Consider the following 19,050-nt stretch of genomic DNA (forward strand, 5'->3'; position numbering starts at 1 on the left):
TCCCGTAAGGGAGCAATGGGCAGAGCCTGGGTGCAGGCTCTGGCTCTAGTCCAAGGATTTCCTGTAGCAGCCTAAGTAGCCACCATGCTGAACGATAGCAACTTTGGTTAGGAAGCTGCTCCTCCAGAGCAGTGGTTCTCAACCTTTTTTGTACCAGGGCCCATTTGTAACCATTGATGGCCAGTCCTGACCCAGTGCCCCTCACTTGCAATGTGCTGCCCCCAGGCCCAGCTCCCCAGTATGTGGGGCAGGGAGTGGGTGTATGGGGCAGTGGGAGGGGGCTGGAACCCTGCCAGTCTGCAAGGGAAAAGCCAGTTTCCCATGGTTCTTTCCTTTAAAGGAGAATCCACTTTTAAAGTTCATTTGTGACCCTTTCATATATTCTTGAGACCCATTTTTGGGTCATGACCCACAGGTTGAGAAACGGTGCTTTAGAGAGAGATTGGTAACAGAATTACAAATGAGTCATTCTGAGCTACAGTGGATACTATTTAAAAATCAGAGCTAGATTCTGTCTGTGGGATTGTAGGCCTGGACTCCCAGTGCACTACAGGTTTGCACAGCATATGCTGTCTAATGAAGAGTAGGGGCTCCATCGTGGGAACCGTGGGTTAGCTTCCTCAAAGGCCATCTCTGAATTAGGAAGTTCTGATGATTATTTTTCTCTCCAGGGTACGGGAACATTGCCCCGAGCACTGAAGGAGGCAAAATTTTCTGCATTTTGTATGCTATCTTTGGGATTCCACTATTTGGCTTTTTGCTGGCTGGAATTGGAGATCAGCTGGGCACCATCTTTGGGAAGAGTATTGCAAGAGTGGAGAAAGTTTTCCGAGTAAGTTAATAGTCAATTCTTTGCTGGTATAATTGGTGTAGTCTTTAATTTCATAAACATTTTGTACAATCCTAGAATGTATTTACCTGTTGCCACAATGTTTTAGTTGTGTAACTTGTTTATGTGACCTGTTTCATTCAATGAATATAAGAACAGAATAATAGGAATTCTGTGGGACCAGATATGCAGAGAGAACCTTAATGTATCAGTATTAATAACACACAAACTTGGAAAGCATAATTTCTAGGATGGATTATGTTGCACTCAGAAAGAGAGGTAGCTGACTGGCACATCTCTAGGGAATGATGACAGCAGACACATTTTAGACAATATCCACAGCTGGTGTCAATCAGTGTAGGCCTACTGCCTGTGACGGAGCCAGCTGAGAGTATTCTCCATGGTTTCGCCACTTCCCCAGGGCTTCTATTATATTTTATTACATGTATTTACTCAATATACATTTTACAGCAATTCCTAATAATACTAAATATTCTTCAAGTTAAGCTGCCCATGTGTAACATTGCATTCCTTTTTGTTAAATTACGTCTCCATTGGGAGTACTCCTGTGCTATAAAACATTTCTTCTGGGACTCATGCCACACCATTGGCAAATGCTGTTTCACATGGCAGTTTCACTTCATAGTTTCATAGTTTCATAGATTTAGGGTCGGAAGGGACCTAGTAGATCTTCTAGCCTGACCCCCCGCCAGGGCGGGAGAACAACAAAACCCCAACAAAATCCACTTCAGGGATTCTCTTTTTACAAGCAGGACTTTTAGGAGTGATGTGCCCAGTTGGTGATTCCCTGGTAGTTGGTACACCTGGAGGTAAGTTTTGTTGAGGGGATGATCCTGATTACTTTAATAAATTTTCATATATAAAAATATCCCTAAGATGAGGGCAAAGTACTTGTGACTGTTTTTTTTTTCAACTGAAATAAGTGAGCATTAGACTGGCCTATGAAAAAGATTCTCTTTTGATTGAAGGAGAGATAAGCAGAGAACTATGAGTAATTTCTCCTTTGATTATACTAACTGTGAAGTGTCCTAGTTCACACATTGGGAATATATATATATATTAGCTAGTGGTTGCACCCATGCTAGTTTCATAGAATCATAGAAAATTAGGGTTGGAAGGGACCTCAGGAGGTCATCTAGTCTAACTCCCTGCTCAAGGCAGGACCATCCTCAACTAGATCATCCCAGCCAAAGTTTGTCTAGTCAGGTCTTAAAAACCTCAAAGGATGGAGATTCTACCACCTCTCCGGGTAACCTGTTCCAGTGTCTTACTACCCTCCTAGTAAGATAATTCTTCCTCGTATCTAACCTAAACTTCTCTTGTTGCAACTTGAGACCATTGCTCCTTTTTCTGTTATCTGTCACCACTGAGAATAGTCTAGCTCCATCCTCTTTCTAAACCCTCTTCAGGTAGTTGAAGGCTGCTATTAAATCCCCTCCTCTTCTCTAGACTAAATAAGATCTGTTAGTTAAGTCTGACCTGAACACAATACTCCAGATGGGGCCTCACCAGTGCTGAATAGAGGGGAGAAATCACTTTCTTTGACCTGCTGGCAACACTCCTACTGATGTAACTCAGTATGCTGTTAGCCTTTTTTGTAACAATGGCACACTGTTGACTCATATTCAGTTTATTGTCCACTGTAACCCCCAGGTCCTTTTCTGCAGACCTACTTCCCAGCCAGTCAGTCCCCAACCTGTACTGATGCAATGAATTATTCTGCCCTAAGTGCAGGACTTTGCACTTGTCCTTGGTGAAATTTATGAGATTCCTTTTGGCCCAATCCTTCAACTTGTCTAGGTCACTCTGAATCCTATCCCTACCCTCCAGTGTACCTACTACTCCCCACAGCTTGGTGACATCTGCAAACTTGCTGAGGGTGCACTGTATACCATCTTCCAGGTCACTGATGGTCATTGAACAAAACCAGCCCCAGGACCAAGCCCTGGAGCACTTCACTTGATACCAGCTACCAACTAGACATCGACCCATTGATTACTACCCTCTGAGCCCAATGCTCCAGCCAGTTTTCTCTACACCTTACAGTACAGTCATCCAGCCCATATATCTTTAGCTTGCCTGGGAGAACACTGTAGGAGACTGTATCAAAAGCTTTGTTAGAATCAAGGTATATCACATTGTAGCCTCCTGTGCTGTTCACCTGTGTGTTGAGTTCACAGGGTCTTTTCTGACTTTGCCATTGCTTTAGGGAAGAAACAAGCTTTTTAGTGGGTTGGACTCTGGTTGGTTTTCCAGGGGGTCTCTCCTGCCATGTCTTTGTTGGAAAATTATTTTAACTGGAAGGAAGACGGTCTGTCCTGTCTTTCCTGGTGCCTTCCTTCAGTTGTCCCAGTTGTTCTTCCCGCTTGGGGCTCCGCCTCCCCTACACCCTGCCTAATGCCAACCAAAGATGTCGTTTCCTGAACCACCAGAATTGGTATCACGTGCACTTTGGTGCTTTGGCCCTTTAAATTTATGATGGTTTGTTTGGCCCGAGTGTTCCTTACCACCCCTTTCCTTGTTTATGTGTCTTCCTGATCCTAGCATGTCTTGTCCCCTGGCATCTCGCTCCCTATTCGGGCCTTATACTTGACTTCCACCGATCCTTGCCTTACTTCATAGTAAGTCCTATCGGAATCCAGTCTGTGCTGTGGATGTCCAATATCCACAAAGTCTCTATAGGTAAGTTATTGGGCCTTCTCTGGCCCTGAGTATTTGAGAAAACCCCTTCCTGGGTTAACTACCAGGTCCCTGTGCTGGGACTGGGATCTGGATCTGGCTCCTCTGGGCGAGTCAGGGACCTCACTTCTGATCCTCCCTGCTGGTCTCCCACCGTGCTTTTTATCTCAGCTTCAGGGGTCTGGACAGCTAATCGGCTGCAGCAAGCCACCACAAAGTGTGCCCATGCCAACATGGGAGCTGATCCTAGCTCCTTCTGGCTTGGCTGTTTTTTTTTCCTTTTTTCCTTTACCACGGTGTCTCCACCCACCGCGGTTTCACTTTTGCCGTGCTCCAGTTCCAGCGTGGCATCCTGCAGGCTCCGCTCCTCACCCAGCTGAGATAAGTCTTTTCCACATAACCCCCCACTTAAGTTGCCTTGTGGTGTAACAGTTTTTGGATCTCAGTCATCAGTAATCTTGACACAGGTCCTGTGCTGATCTGTCACTCTCATCTCACTCTAGTTACACCTTGATAAAAAATCTGCAACTTTATTAGTTGCTACTAGTCTGTAACTAACACTAAATTTAAAAGGTTGTAGTAATAATGCCCAACGCGTAATTTGCACATTATCATGCTTAAATTTATTTAGCGATCCATAACTAATTTGAATTCTTGCCCCATTAAATAGTATCTGAAATAGTTTATGGCTCATTTTTTTGCCAGGCACTCCTTCTCAATAGTAGAATACCTGGTCTCAGTGGCATTTAATTTTTTACTAGCAAAGGCAATTGGTCACTCTATGTCTTTTTGATCCTGACACAGCACTGTGTCTACAGCAGTCTCGGATGCATCCATCTGCAGGATAAAAATTTTAGAGAAATCACACGTTACTACTACCACATCATTACACAGGGCTCTTTTGATATCCTTAAAAGCTTTCTCCATTTGAGGAATCCACCATATGGGACCCTGGACCTTCCCCTTTATTGCATCTGTTTATGTTGCTGCTTTTTCCACGAAATGGGGAATAAATCTCCTATAATAGTTAGCCAGCCCCAGGAAAGATCTCATCTGTCACTTAGTCTGGGGCGGTAAATAATTTTCTATTGTCTCTATCTTACTGGCCAGCGGACATATGATTCTCTGTCCCACTCTACATCCTAGGTAATTGGTTTCTTGCATTCCAAGAGCATATTTCTTGGGGTTGACTGTCATCCCTATCTGGCAAAGTTCTCGCAGCTCCTCTTTTACATGTCATAGATGTTGCCCCCAGGATTGTGAGTATATAAGAATGTCGTTGATATGAGCAGTGGCGGGCATCATGTGCAGGGCAAGGATGTGGTCCATGAGTTGCTGAAATGTCACTGCAGCTCCATGTAGGCCAAACAGCATCCTTGTAAATTCAAATAGGCCCCAGGGTGTACTGAAGATGGTTTTCTGTTGGTCCTTCTCTGCCATAGGTATTTGCCAATACCCTTTTCAAACATTGATTGTGGAAATATAACAAGCCTGGCCTATCCTCTCTAATAGTTCCTCCAAATGCAGCATAGGAAATGCATCAAATCTGGCAATTTCATTTGTTTTCCTGAAGTTGATACATATTCGAAGGGACCCCTCAGTTTTGGGTAGTATTACCATGGAACTCCGCCATGGACTGTGTGAAGGTACAATAATCCCTTGTGCCAACATCTTCTGTATTTCCTGACATACCCTTTCCTGTAAGTGATGAGGAATGGGCCTCCATCTTTCTTTGTTGATGGTTCCCTTTGGGGTATGGATCTCATGTCTCACCCTTTGAGCCCGTCCAGGCTTTTCATTAAACACATTATTGAATTCCTCTATAAGCATTTGTAAATGTTTGTGTTGCTCCACATTAAGCCCTGGTCCTTGTGTTAGTTGACTACTCTGGACTACCTTCTCTTGCTTGTCTTCTACCTCAGGTCCTAGTTCCTCCCATGGATCCTCTGGGCTCAGCATCCAACCTTCAGGTTCCCATCAGGCTTTCAATAAATTAATGTTGTAAATTTGTCGCTCTTTGCAGTGCCCTGGATGGTATACTTCATTGTCTACAGGACCAGCTTGTCACACTATCTCGAATGGTCCCTGCCAACATGTTATTAATTTGTCTGCTGTAGTAGGAAGTAATACAAGAACTTTGTCCCCTACATGGAAGTCTTGTACATGGGTCCTTCTGTCATACTCATGTTTTTGCCTCTGTTGGGCCTCTGCTAGGTTTTCCTGGGCCAGCTGCCTAGCCTTTTCAAGTCGGCCTACCGTCTCTTGCCTGTGATGCTGCACCCCAACTTCTTGCTGGCCTGTGCTCTCCCATTCCTCTCTCATTTCTTGTAACAAACCCCATGGCTTATGGCCCTATATTAACTCAAATGGGGATAATTTCATGGGTGTCTGTGGCATGTCTCTCAAAGCAAAAAGGAGGAGTGTCAGAATCAAATCCTATCTCTGGGGTTCTTCTTGTTCACAGCATTGCAACAGGCATTTAATTGTTCCATTTAGGCGTTCTACCAGACCATTGGTCTGCGGATGGTATACAGACGTACACAATTGTCATATTTTCCAACACTTGGCACATGGCTCTGATAACCCTGGACATCAAAAGCATACAGGAATGTCTCCTAGCTAAAAAGGAGGTGTACACCCAATGGAAGGGAGGGGCCATCACCAGGGAGGACTATACCTTGGTTGCTCGGGGCTCTAAGGGGGAGGTCAGGAAGGCCAAGGTGGAGATAGAACTGGGACTAGCTACTCGGATCAAGGACAACAAGAAGTCCTTTTTTAAATAGATTGGGGGTGAAAAGAAGGTACTGGGTAACGTGGGGCCTCTGCGAGGCACGCTAGGAAATCTGGTCATTGCACCAGATGACAAAGCTAACCTGTTTAACAATTTCTTTGCCTCCATTTTTCTGAGCAGGGACCGGGTCACCCCTCACACCGGGACCCCCATAGGCCACATGGGAGGTGCACCCAGGCCTAGGGTCAGTGAGGACCTAGTCAGGGAACTTCTGGAGAGACTGGACTTATTTAAAATCAGCAGATCCTGATGATCTTAACCCAGAGTGATGAGGGAATTAGCAGAGGTCATTTTTGGGACCCCGGCACAGCTTTATGAGCACTCATGGTGCTCTGGTGTGGTGCCAGAGGACTGGAAAAGTGTCAATGTGGTTCCCATTTTCAAAAAAAAGGAGGAAGGAGGACCCAGGAAACTATAGGCCAGTTAGTCTTACCTCGATCCTGGGGCCAGCAGGGGAGATCATACTTAGGGACAACCAACATGGGTTCATTAGAGGCAGGTCTTGTCAGACCAACCTGGTGGCCTTCTATGACCAGGTCATAAAATCCTTAGATGCAGGTGTAGCAGTGGACATAGTATTTCTGGACTTTAGGAAGGCCTTTGACAGTGTCTCTCACCCCCATTGTCATTAAAAAACTAGGGGACTGTGGCATCGACACCTACGCAGTCAATTGGGTCACTAACTGGCTGAAGGGGCGCGCCCAGAGAGTGGTGGTGGACGGGTCCTATTTGACCTGGAGGGATGTGGACAGTAGGGTTCCCCAGGGCTCGGTTCTCGGGCCTGCACTGTTCAACATCTTCATCAGTGACTTGGATGAGGGGGTAAAAAGCACCCTGTTCAAATTCACAGGACACTAAGATGTGGGGGGAAGTGGGCAATCAAGAAGGGAGGAATAGGTTGCAATTGGACCTAGACAGGTTACAGGGGTGGGCAGATGAGAACAGGATGGGTTTCAACACTGACAAGTGCAAGTTACTGCACCTGGTGGGGAAGAACCAGCAGCATACCTACAGGCTGGAAAATGCCCTTCTCATCAGTGCAGAGGCAGAAAAGGATCTTGGAGTCATTACAATGCCAAAATGAACATGGGCTGACAATGTGGGGACGTGGTCAGGAAGGCCAACTGTACCTTGTCATGCATCCACAGATGCATCTCAAGCAGGTCCAAGGAGGTGATCCTCCCCCTCTATGTGACACTGATCAGGCTACAGTTGGAGTACTGCGTCCAGTTCTGGGTGCCGCACTTCAGGAGGGAAGTGGACAACATGGAGAGGGTCCAGAGGAGGGCCACTTGCATGATTCAGGGGCAGCAGGGCAGGCCCAATGAGGAGAGGCTACGGGACTTGAACCTGTTCAGCCTCCACAAGAGAAGGCTGAGGGGGGATCTAGGGGTCGTTTACAAACTAGTCAGAGGGGACCAGCAGGCATTGGGGGAGTCCCTGTTCTCCTGAGCACTACCATGAGTGACTAGAAATAAGGGTCACAAGCTGGCAGAGGGTAGATTCAGACTAGACATCAGGAGGCGCTACTTCACTGTCAGGATGGCTAGGATCTGGAACCAACTTCCAAGAGAAGTGGTGCAGGCTCCTACCCTGGGGGTCTTTAAGAGGAGGCTAGACAAACACCTTGCTGGGGTCGTTTGACCCCAGTACTCTTTCCTGCCATGGCAGGGGGTCGGACTTGATGATCTGCTCAGGTCCCTTCCAACCCTACCAACTATGAAAATTCATACCTTAATTTGTGATTATTTTTTTTTGGTACTCCTATTCGAGATATCCACTTCAATAATTCTTCTGCAATTCGGACAACCTTAAAGGTATTGCCTCTAGGTAAAGTGTAGCCTAGTCAACTATGACTAGTATATACTGATGTCCGGCACTGCTCTTTGTCAAGGGTCCTACTATATCTAATGCTATTCTATCAAAGGGGATATCAATGAGAGGCATGACCTGCAATGGTGTGCATGGTGGCCACCTTCCTTTGACCCTTTGACACTCTGGGCAGGCCTCAGACTGTCGTGTGACTTCCTCCCTCATTCTTGGCTAAAAGAGCCACTGCTCAATCTTCATGAGCATCTTATCTCCCCTGAAATGGTCTCCCATGGGGTTGGCGTGTGCTAATCCCCACACTCAACTGCGGACGATACAGGGCACCATTAACTGTTGGGCCCACTCACTCTGGACTGGGCGTTTTCTTACTCAGTACAATAGACCATTATGTATCACAAAACAGGGATCACTTACATCAAGTTTGGGTCGTATGACTTTTTCCTCAACACAGGCCACCTCCGCTTCCCAAATCCTCTGGAATTACTTGTCTTCTCCTTGTGCAGTCTGGAATTGGGGTCTCCTGGTGCCCATCCTAAGACTTATCCAGTCATCTTCTCCTGAAGAAGTTGCCTCTTTTTCAGCTATCTAACCTTCAACCCAAGGCATCCTTTATGTCTTAATTTGTCTCTTTGAACTTCCTCTAGAACTTCATATAGTGGTGGCCAATCTTGCCCCATGATCATCTGACCATCTAAATCCTACTTGCGTCTTACTTTTGCAATTGGTGATCCTCACATCCACAAAACCGCTTTCATACCATTCCACTTCTCCATGTATAGAGCGCATTCTCACCAGCCAACACCAGTCAATGGCATCTCTGGGTACTAGCCCAGCTCAGACTAGGGTTTAAGAACAGCCTGTATCTAGCATGGCCTGACTTGGTTTACCTGCTACCCAGACCGTCACCATGGGTCTTTCCCATACAGTTATTTCTTCGCTGCACCCAAAGCTACAATCCATTTCTTCAATGGGCTCACTTACTTTGGGTTGCTCTTTCAGCCCTGTGCTTTCTTCTGTTGATTTCCACCTTTCTTGTGAGCCTATAGTGCATTCCCTGGATACGTGACTGGCCTTGCCACATTGGTAACATATCACACCATGCCTGGAGTATCAGAAAGGCCCCTGTTGAGATTCCTCTTCCTTCTTAATGGCAGTTCCTGTACTCCTATAGCCTCTCTCTCAGGAATGCTCCCCTTCAGATGCTGCAAAGGCCTCAGGAACTCTTAATGCCTCCTAGGGTGTCCTGGGTAAATGCTGTCATACCCATAGTTGTGTTTTGTCATCCAAATCCTTTATAAATTGTTCTAATAAAATTTGGGTAGCCAAAAATGCCAGGTCTACCTTCTCTGGAGTTACCCATTTGTCCAGCAGATCCTTTAAAAGTTGCATGAGATTCCTGGGCTTACGGTCTTCCTTCACCTTCTGAGCTCAAATAGTTTACAATAATGCTTGGGTGTGAGCTCCAGGTGGTGTAATATTGGCACCTTTACCTTTTCATTGTCATAGGCATCTTCCCTCGGGAGAGCTCGGTATGCAGCTTCTGCTTTGCTTATGACCAGGGATCCAAGCTGGCTTGCCCACTGCAGCCTGTCCAGCCCCATATGTATTGCTGTCCACTCAAATGATTCAATATAGGCTTCAACATCATCCTCATGGGTCATTCTATGCATTCGAAATGTTGTCCAATTCCTTTGCATCCATTTGTGTTAGACTTCGCACCTGCTGCTGTTGGACTTCTAATACTTTAGTCACTGTGTTCAATGTTTGACGTAACAACTCGATTTGGGGAGTCAGGTTTATTTCCCTTTGGGCGTCAGCCTCCAGGGTTACCCCTTCTTCTGCGATCCCAGCCAACGCACTAATTTATAGCCTCCCGTGCCATTCACCTGTGTGTCGAGTCTGTGGGGTGTTTTCTGACTTCGCTGTTGCTTTAGGGAAGAAACATGATTGTTAGTGGGTTGGACTCTGGTCGGTTTCCCGGGGGGGGGTCTCTCCTGCCATGTCTTTGTTGGAAAATTATTTTAATTGTGAGGAAGATGGTCTGTCCCATCTCTCCTGCTGCCTTTCTTCGGTCGTCCCAGTTGTTCTTCCCGCTTGGGCCCCTGCCTCCTCTACACCCCACCTAACGCGAAACAAAGATGTTGTATCCTGGACCACCAGAGTTGGTATCACGTGCACTTTGGTGCTTTGATCCTTTAAATTTATGACGGTGGGATCGGGACATTGTTTGGCCAAAGTGTTCCCTACCACCCCTTGCCTTGTTTATGCATCTTCCTAATCCCAGGCTGTCTTGTCCCCTGGCGTCTCGCTCCCTATTTGGGCCTTATACTTGCTGCGGGTCAGTCATCCATTGATCTTTGCCCTACTTGGTCCTGCTGGGGTCCAGTCTGCACTGTGGATGTCCAAAATCCAAGAAGTGTCTATAGGTAAGTCATTGAGACTTCTCTGGCTCTGAGTATTTGAGAAAACCCCTTCTGGGGGCAACCACTAGGTCTCTGTGCTGGGACCAGGATCTAGATCTGGCCCCTCTGGGCCAGTCGGGGACCTCACTTCTGGTCCGCCCTGCAGGTCTCCCAACGTGCTTTTTATCTTGTCTTTAGGGGTCTGGACAGCCAATTGGCCCTGGCACATCACCATAAAGCATGCCCATGCCAACATGGGAACCGATTCTGGCTCCTTCTGACTTTGCCATTTTTTCCCCTTTTTCCTTTACCATGGTGCCTCCACCCACCGTGGTTTCACTTTCACCACACTCTGGTTCCGGCGTGGTGTCCTGCCAGCTTTGCTCCTTGCCTGGCTGAGGTAAGTCTTTTCCACACACATCCACTGTTCTCCCTGTATCCACATAGCCAGTCACCTCATCATAGAAGGCAATCAGGTTGGTCAGGCATTACTTGCCCTCGGTGAATCCATGGTGACTGTTCATAATCACTTCCTTCTCCTTCAAGTGCTTAGAAATGGATTCCTTGAGGATCTGCTCCATGATTTTTCTAGGGACTGAGGTAAGGCTGACTGGTCTGTAGTTCCCTGGATCCTCCTGTTTCCCTTTCTTAAATATGGGAACTGTGTTTGCCTTTTTCCAATCATCCAGGACCTCTCCTGATTGCCATGAGTTTTCAAAGATGATGGCCAATGGCTCTGCAGTCTCATCAGCCAAGTCCCTTAGTACCCTCAGATGCATCCTGTCCAGCCCTATGGACTTGTATATGTCCAGGTTTTCACTGTTCTTGATTTGATTGTTCTTTGATTCTTTACTTGATTCTTGTTTATAACCCCACAGATCATTCTGCCCCATCCTTGGCATTTGCATGCTTCCAAAACTAGCCACTTGCATGGCTAAGATGCATAGATATAGTGAATTTACTTCTTTTCTTCTAAAACAGACATCTGAACTCCATAAGAAATGTTGTTCCTTTCAATGTGAAGTCCTTCACATTTTGCAATAACACCAAAGTTTGAAGTTGAACTTAATACTATAGCCGTTTAAAGTTCTCACATATCTCAGCTTGTAAATTGGCTAGTCTGAATACTCATCTGACATTTTCCATTACCAGGAATAGCCAAGGAGTGGATGGTGGAGAGGCCAGAGAATTTGGGTCAGCCTGGAAAATAGGTGGGATTTTCTCTGCTTAGATCTGCATTGATATTTAGAGTAGATTTTGAGAATTGCCTTCAACCAGTCTTAACCACTTGAGATGCACTTCTTGTTTATATCATACCAGGCAGTTTGCACCAAAGCTGTGTTCACCTTGTGTTTTTTCCTTGATCATGACACTAAAATGCATCTTAGGTTCCACAGACTTTTAGGAAATAGTCTGTGAGTTACTTGGGTCTCTTTTGAGGCTTCTCTCTATTTATGAGAAGCAGAGAGGAAGCAAGTACAGAGTAGTTTAAAGGTATTAATTGGAAATTGTGGGACTGCTGCTGGTGGACCTGCTGTGCTTAAGACTTGAATGCTTAGATAAGTTCCAAACATACTGATCAAAGGGAAAGGCAAGGGGGCAAGTGGGGTCAAAGTCAGCTTCATACCTGCAAGTTCAGCAGCATTTCCAGGATGGAAATAACCTCCAGAAGTCAAGTGAAAGCATTTATTCTATTGATAGCTGGTGTGTATGTGCTTGAGGACAATCTTAAAGTTGTCCCTAACTAATAATATAGACACATTCTTAGTGGCAAACAAGGTAACTGTATACATAACATTTAATTAGCATTTTAATTTATGGATTTAATTAGCTTAATTAGCCCTAACTCTAACCCAGTCGCATAATTAACTTAGGGCATGCATTCCTCCTGGAGCACATCTTGAGAATTTGGGCTGCCTGCTGGAAAGCCCTGCTAATGTCTTTGTCCACAATGTTGCATTAGCCCTCAGTTCCTTCTGTTGTCTGCAAAGGGAAAAGATGGTATGTCCCTGTTTCTTTCTGCTCTTTCAGTGTGTCTCATGCTGGAGTGCAGAGGCTCCTACAGAGCTGTGCTCTTTGGTGCATGGGTGTGCACAGTACATACCTGTGCATGGTTTTCCTGCATTCTGCCTCTTCCAGTGGGACTGCACTGGTTGGCCTGGACTTGGGTGCTTCTGTGACTGTGTAGAGAGTAGATGGAAAGAAAATGGAATTTACACTTCAGAACAGAACTCTTTTCATGCTGTCTTTTCCCTTAATAATTCCATGAACAGCCAAACCATGCTATGTAATAGGCAACTCACACCTGACACTCCAGGGTGTATCTGGAATGCCGGGAACTGAACTAACACAGTTTTGTTGTCTTTGAGCCAACCTGTACACCCCCCTGAATACCTAATTTAATTAACAGTGCTAATTAAAATCCAAGAATACTACATTTACTACACACTCTGCATTCAGATTCATTTAAAGAACACTTTTGTGCTCCTGGGGTGAGAGATCTGCTCTTATCTCAAATGCATGCTGCACCCACATTACTGACAGACTCTTGAGCTATGCTGTTGGATGCTTGCCACAGTTCAGCTGGTATTCCAGTGTGTTACTAGCCAATGAAGTTGCTATTCATTTGCCTGCAACTACAGCTGGTCGGAAGCTATTTGTTGGTTTTTGTTGGAAAACATCGACTTATTGAAACCAAGTTTCAAGGCAACTTCCATGAGGAAAATACTTCCCTAGTCCAGGATAGAAGAGAAAGAGATGCCAGTGTGCCAGGCTAGCTAACCTAACAGCTCAGTGGTCAGCAATCTTCTGAAATGTGAGACCAAGGTTCAAGTCACTGATCTGCCATTTCTACAGACAAGTGCCCTACTTACTGGCCTACTGGTTCTTCTGGAGGGACCAGCTCCAATAGGAGAGATTCAGACTCGTATAAATAATTAAATAATCATTGGGAAGGACTTCAACCTGGGTCTCCTACACTGCAGGTAAGAGCACTGCTGTTCTGGAGTGGGTAGGTCTGTTTCGCATTTTTTTTCCATTGTGTGCCTTGGATTGACCCAGTGTGGGAAAGGTTTCAAATTTTTAAATTTCCCATCCACCTCCCCTTGCCACGTATAAACTTGTCAGTTCCTCTTTAATTACCTGAGCAGTAAGCTGGGCAGTGATCAGAGAGCAGTGGCTCTGGGATAAGTTGCTTAGGTGTGTGACTGCCTTAAAAAGGCTTTTCTTTGTGCTAGTGACTTGGGGAGGATGATTGTTGCTAGAGTGTTTGCCTGTTGTCTGGTGTGTGTTTAGGGCTTTTCCCCTCCTCCTGTGGTGTGTGATTGCTTTTTCTTCCTGCCTGCCTTTTTAGTTCTTTTCTTTTCCTCTTCCTTCTGGAGTGACTGAGTGACAGGGCTTGCTCTTGGTGGGGCTGGTTTTGGTAATTGAGGGATGGAGCTAGGCTAGGCTAGGCAAGGCAACCTTATAAAAAGGCAGCCCTAATGAACGGTGGGAATGGGGAAGAGAGAGCACTGACTGAAGAAAGAATTTGCTTAGGGAGAGTACCCCAGAAGGGAGCCAGGGAGCAGAAGACTCTGTGCATGTGTATGTGCTGACAAAGGCCTTGGTGTAGGCGCTTGGTGTGCAGGTTCTTGTGGTGTGTTTTTTTTATCCTTATAGTATAGGTGTGCTCTGAGGAGCAAAGGAAGCACAAACAGAGTCTGGGTCAACTGTTATGACTTGCATGGGATATGCCATGTTCATGTTCCTCCCAGAAGGGCAGAAGTATTTCATCTTCACCAACTATAAGCTTGGAGGAGAAGATTCTCAGATTGGAAGCTTGGGTATGGGACCAGGACGATTACTTGGACAAAAATTTCAAAGGCTAGCCCCCAGAATTGAAGAGGAGCAGACTGAAGTCAGCAGCTGCTTTCAAGCACCCTATGGTAGAACTGCTGAGGAACAGGCATAAGTCAGAGGAGGCAACAGCCTAGAGAGCAGGATGTGCAAGGCCCCATAGGCAGGGCTTCCAGAACCACCGCACCAAGAAGGAAGAGAAGAGTGGTGGTGGTTGGTGACTTCTTTCCGCAGGGGACAGAGGCACCCATTTTTCATCCAGATTTGGGGGCTTAGGAGGTGGGCTGCCTGCCTGGAACTTAAATTCAGGATGTCACAGAGATTCTGCCAAACGTCATCCATCCTTCAGACCACTACCCCTTCCTCCTTGTCCACATAGGCACCAATGATATTGCCAGGAATGACACTGATCAAATCAGAGGTGATTATGAGGCTCTTGGCAGGAGTATTAAGGAGCTTGCAGCACATGCAGTGTTTTCATTGATTCTTCCCGTGGAAGGCAGGGGTCCAGGCAGAGACTGTTGTATCCTAGAAGTGAATGCATGGCTGAGATGGTGATGTGGACATGAAGGTTTCGGCTTCTTTGACAATGGGTGGATGTTCTTGGGAGGAGGGCGGCTATCTTGGGATCCATCTGATAAAAATGGGGAAGAGCATCTTTGGATGTCGTCTGGTACAAGACATGGAAGGTGATAGCGCCTCTCTACTAGGCAGCAGTTAGGTCTCATCTGGAGTACTGTGTGCAGTTCTGGGCGCCACATTTTAAAAAGGACATTGAGAAGTTAGACAGCATCCAGAGGTGGGCAGGAAAGATGAACAACAGCTTGGAAAGCAGGTCGTATGAAGAGAGGCTGATGGAGCTAGGTATGTTCAGCTTGTCAAAAAGGTGCTTAACAGGGAACATGATAGTCTTCAAATACTTGAATAGCTGCCATACAAAGAGGGAAAGAAGAAGGGGGAAAGCACCTTTTCTCTCTTGCTGCAAAGAGGACGTGGACCAATGGCTTGAAGTTGCAGCAAACTAAGTTTGGATATCTAGAAAAACTTTATATAGCAAGGCAGTGGAAACAGACTGCCTAGGGAAGTTGTGGACTCTCTGTCTCTTGAAGTGTTCAAGAGGAGGTTGGTTAGCCACTGGTCAGTGATGATCTGAGCAATGCCTATTTTCTACCATAGGTATTTTCCATGCTTCTGTGCTTTGCTAGTTGCTCCCTCCCCACCTCCTTTTTCTGCTATGTGTCAGGTTGTTTTTAACCCTCCCCAGAGGCACTGGGTGTTGGCTAGAGCTAAGGCTGGGGACTTCAACTGGGGGGGAGGGGGTGCAGATTCTTCTGTTAGGAGCAAAGCTGGAAGTTCCTGGCTAGATGGTCTTGTCCATCCACTCAGGGTCAGACTGATTGCCATATTTGTTGTAAGGAATGAATTTTATTCCATGATCAGACTGGCATGGACTATGGGAGTTTGACTTCCTCTGTAGCAGGGGGTGTGGCTCTCCACCCTGCACCTCTTGACCATATATTGACAACATTTTACAGAAGCAGGACTTTGGCTGCCATGGTTCCCCTGCTGTACCTGTGGCAGGGTAAGGTGTTACGTTTATGTTGTATCAGGGTTGAGGGTAGTCTTATGTAGAGTTTAGATTGATTGTCTGATTGTCTCCCACCTTCACAGCTGTGACTTGCCATTAGAGGCCTGGCGAGGAGGGGCAGGGCTATAAGCTGTAGTTGTGAGTTGTCACTATAATGCTGGTGAGGCAGGACAGACTTCTATCCTTGCTGTACTGGTGGAGTGTGAGAGATCCTGGGATACTGGAGGAGCGCAATGTGGTTGGCACCTTAATTGAATAGGAGTTAGGTAGTAAGGATCAAAGATAGTTCTGTTCTGAAGTGGCATAACTTTGATCTGCATAACAAAAGCTTCAGACCACTTTAAGGTGTTAATGTGCAGACAATCCAAGGGTTAAGAGCTCCAGGAGCCACCCAAAATTAAGGTGTAACAAAGCCCTTATATTAATATATGCTCTATGCAATCAGCCCCAAGGTCATCTGAGGTAATCCTTCTACAATTTCTAATAATAAATGTTAATAATTGCAATAACCACATTAATCTGACACCACTTTCTGGGCACCTCAAAAACCAAATATACAACTTAAGGGAATATAAATTCATAACTATAATAATCACACACTTATAAAGCATGCTATGTACAGTCTAAGGTTGTTTCTTTCGTAAGTGTTAGTAGTTTAAGCAACATGAACATACCAAGTAAACCCTTTCAATCTATTGTATGTACATAGATGCTGAAAACTTCTAAAGATATAAAGGAAGGCATTCCATGAACAAAGAACACACTTACAGAATGTAAGAGTGCCTTCATCACCATGAGTTTAAATTAAAAGCAAATTAAATCGCCATCTGATTCAGGTATTTTAGAGCTTTTTAGAATTTAAAACAAAAGGTGATCTAATGAACTTAATAGAGTGACCTACTCTCAGTCTTAAAGTTCAAGTAAAGACATGCTTAGGGTATGTTGTGCCTGTGAGGCATAGCTCTGAACTGAGAATGATGCTAAAGGTGCACTGTTTCAGTGAGCAAACTGTACATGATTGAAATGAAGTGATGTACCATTGCTGACTTATTTATCAACATCATCTCTCCTTCGAAGATTTAACTTCGACTGGCTGATATACCCTTTGATCTCTTCTTATGAAGTTTAATATAGATGTATGAGACCTATCCTTTACATTCTTTGAAATCAGAATTCACTGTTATTCTCTAAATGGCAATAAATTTAACATAGTGTTTTGAACACTATATCTCTTTGAAATAGCACTAGGATGAGCAATTCCTAGTAGAAGGGCAAGAAAAAAGCATACTAGAAAGCTGCTTCTATAGTTTTCAGTCAATTTTCATTTCAGTCAGCTTTTCATTAATTTTCCTACTCTTTTTTTTGCTTTTCTTCCCCACCCCACCCCTAGATTCATAACATTTATTTCACCTACTCTATTCTCCCTAGAAAAGTGTGGTAAAAGCAGTTGTTGGAGCAGATATATTGTACAAAAGGGCAACCACTCCCGCAAGAAGCAGTTTAAACTACTGCTTTTCCTTTAACTGCCTCTTCTTTCCCCTCCCCTTGGCCTCCCTAAACTCCTCTTGGTCATTTGTTTCCCTCCTTTCTTGTTATTTCCCAAATTCGTACATTAAACTTGTTTTGTTATTTTAAGAAACTAAACTGGAATTCCTGAATTAGTTTCTAGTAGAGTTTAGAGATACATTTCCAAGCAGCCCAGTACTCAAGTGTTGCAGCCAGACTGAGAGAAAGTGGTGGACTTTTTTGAAGTGCCATATTTGCTTTTTCTCCAACGGTCTAGAGACTTTGCTTGGTTCCCAGCAAATAGCAGTCATTCTCTGTTTAACTTCACTTTTGCCCACCCAGATCATGGGTGGGTAAAATACAGTACACGGGCTGGATCTGGCCCACCAGACAATTTCGTCTGATCCATGGGCAGGTGCCTTCCAATTCACCCTATACAGTCCAGCTCTGGGCTGTTCCTGCTGTGCTCACATGGGGCAAACTTTGCTCACTCCTGTGGGAGCAGCATGTGCTGCACTCCCACCGTTGCCCATGGGATGGCGCTGATGGCAGTCGGTGTGGGAAGGGCAGCAGTGGTAGCAGGGAATGGTGGCTGGGAGCTGTGGCAGGGCACTATGTGTGCCTGCCACTTTAAGACCCTGGGGCTGGCAGCCTCCAGGTGCCTAATGAGGACAGCCATATTAGGTCCAGGGCTGCCTATATAAACAAGGCAGTTTGGCTGCCTGAGGAAGGCAACAACATCGCCTGGCCTGAGGGCTGATGAGTTTCATCTGGAGGTAAGGGAGGAGCTGTAGGGGATGGTAGGAGGCTCCTGGTCCTGGGCACAACCTGAAACTATACCCTGCCATGAGTGGGTGGCCTGGTGGGGCTCCCAGTGGTGCGGGAGCCCCCAGAAAATGCCGGCCAGTGATCATCCCGGTGCAAGGCGGGTCAGGGCGCCTTAAGCCCTAGCCCTCACCTTTGGGTGAGTCACGTACACCGGAGGTAGTTGTGGGGGTGCAAGCCCCGAGGAGGAGAGTTGGAGGCCAGGTGTGGCCAAGGCTGCCTGAGCCCTGCAGGGGTTTGAGACCCCAAGGAGGAGAGTTGGGGCCAGGCTATGGCCACCTGAGCCCACCTGTGGAGGGAAGCTCTGAGACCCTGGGTAAAGGGGGCATTACAAGCAGTGTGGAGCACCCAGTGTGAGGGCAGCAGGTGGAGCCCTGTAAAGGGAGAGGGGGCTCAGCCAGAGAGAGAAAGCTGAGTCCTGACCCCAGTAAGTCCTCCAATGCGGGGAGGCAGAGTTTGGGTTGAATATAACACCGGAAGTAGCACCACGACCTGCTGCCCGGGGGGGAGTGAGAGTCCCCTGTGAGACCCTGAGGCACCAGTCGTGGTGTGAGGTAACCCCAGCTCCCCACATCTGTGGAGGAGGACCCAGAGAGGGGGACCCTGAGATAAGAGTATGGGTCATACATCAAGGCCTGCCAGAGCTTCCCCCGATTGGCCTAGGCAGGTGCCAGGACCAGGAGGGTCAGAAGGGCAAGGAGGCCCACTGAGAGGGACGCCCAAGAGCCAGGGGCCTGGGGTC

General features: G+C 46.2%; 1 protein-coding gene across 1 annotated transcript in view; it reads left to right on the forward strand.

Moving 5' to 3' along the window:
• KCNK10 (potassium two pore domain channel subfamily K member 10) overlaps positions 1-19,050 on the forward strand; it is a 220,139-nt gene that overhangs the window by 150,060 nt on the left and 51,029 nt on the right. Inside the window, exon 4 of the mRNA XM_019518690.1 lies at positions 672-832. Within this exon, the coding sequence (XP_019374235.1) occupies positions 672-832 (161 nt within the window). The remainder of the gene's footprint in view (positions 1-671; positions 833-19,050) is intronic.

This window comes from Gavialis gangeticus, unplaced genomic scaffold (genome assembly GCF_001723915.1).
Source record: "Gavialis gangeticus isolate Ggan-Ray unplaced genomic scaffold, GavGan_comp1, whole genome shotgun sequence".
NCBI classification, from domain to species: Eukaryota; Metazoa; Chordata; order Crocodylia; family Gavialidae; genus Gavialis; species Gavialis gangeticus.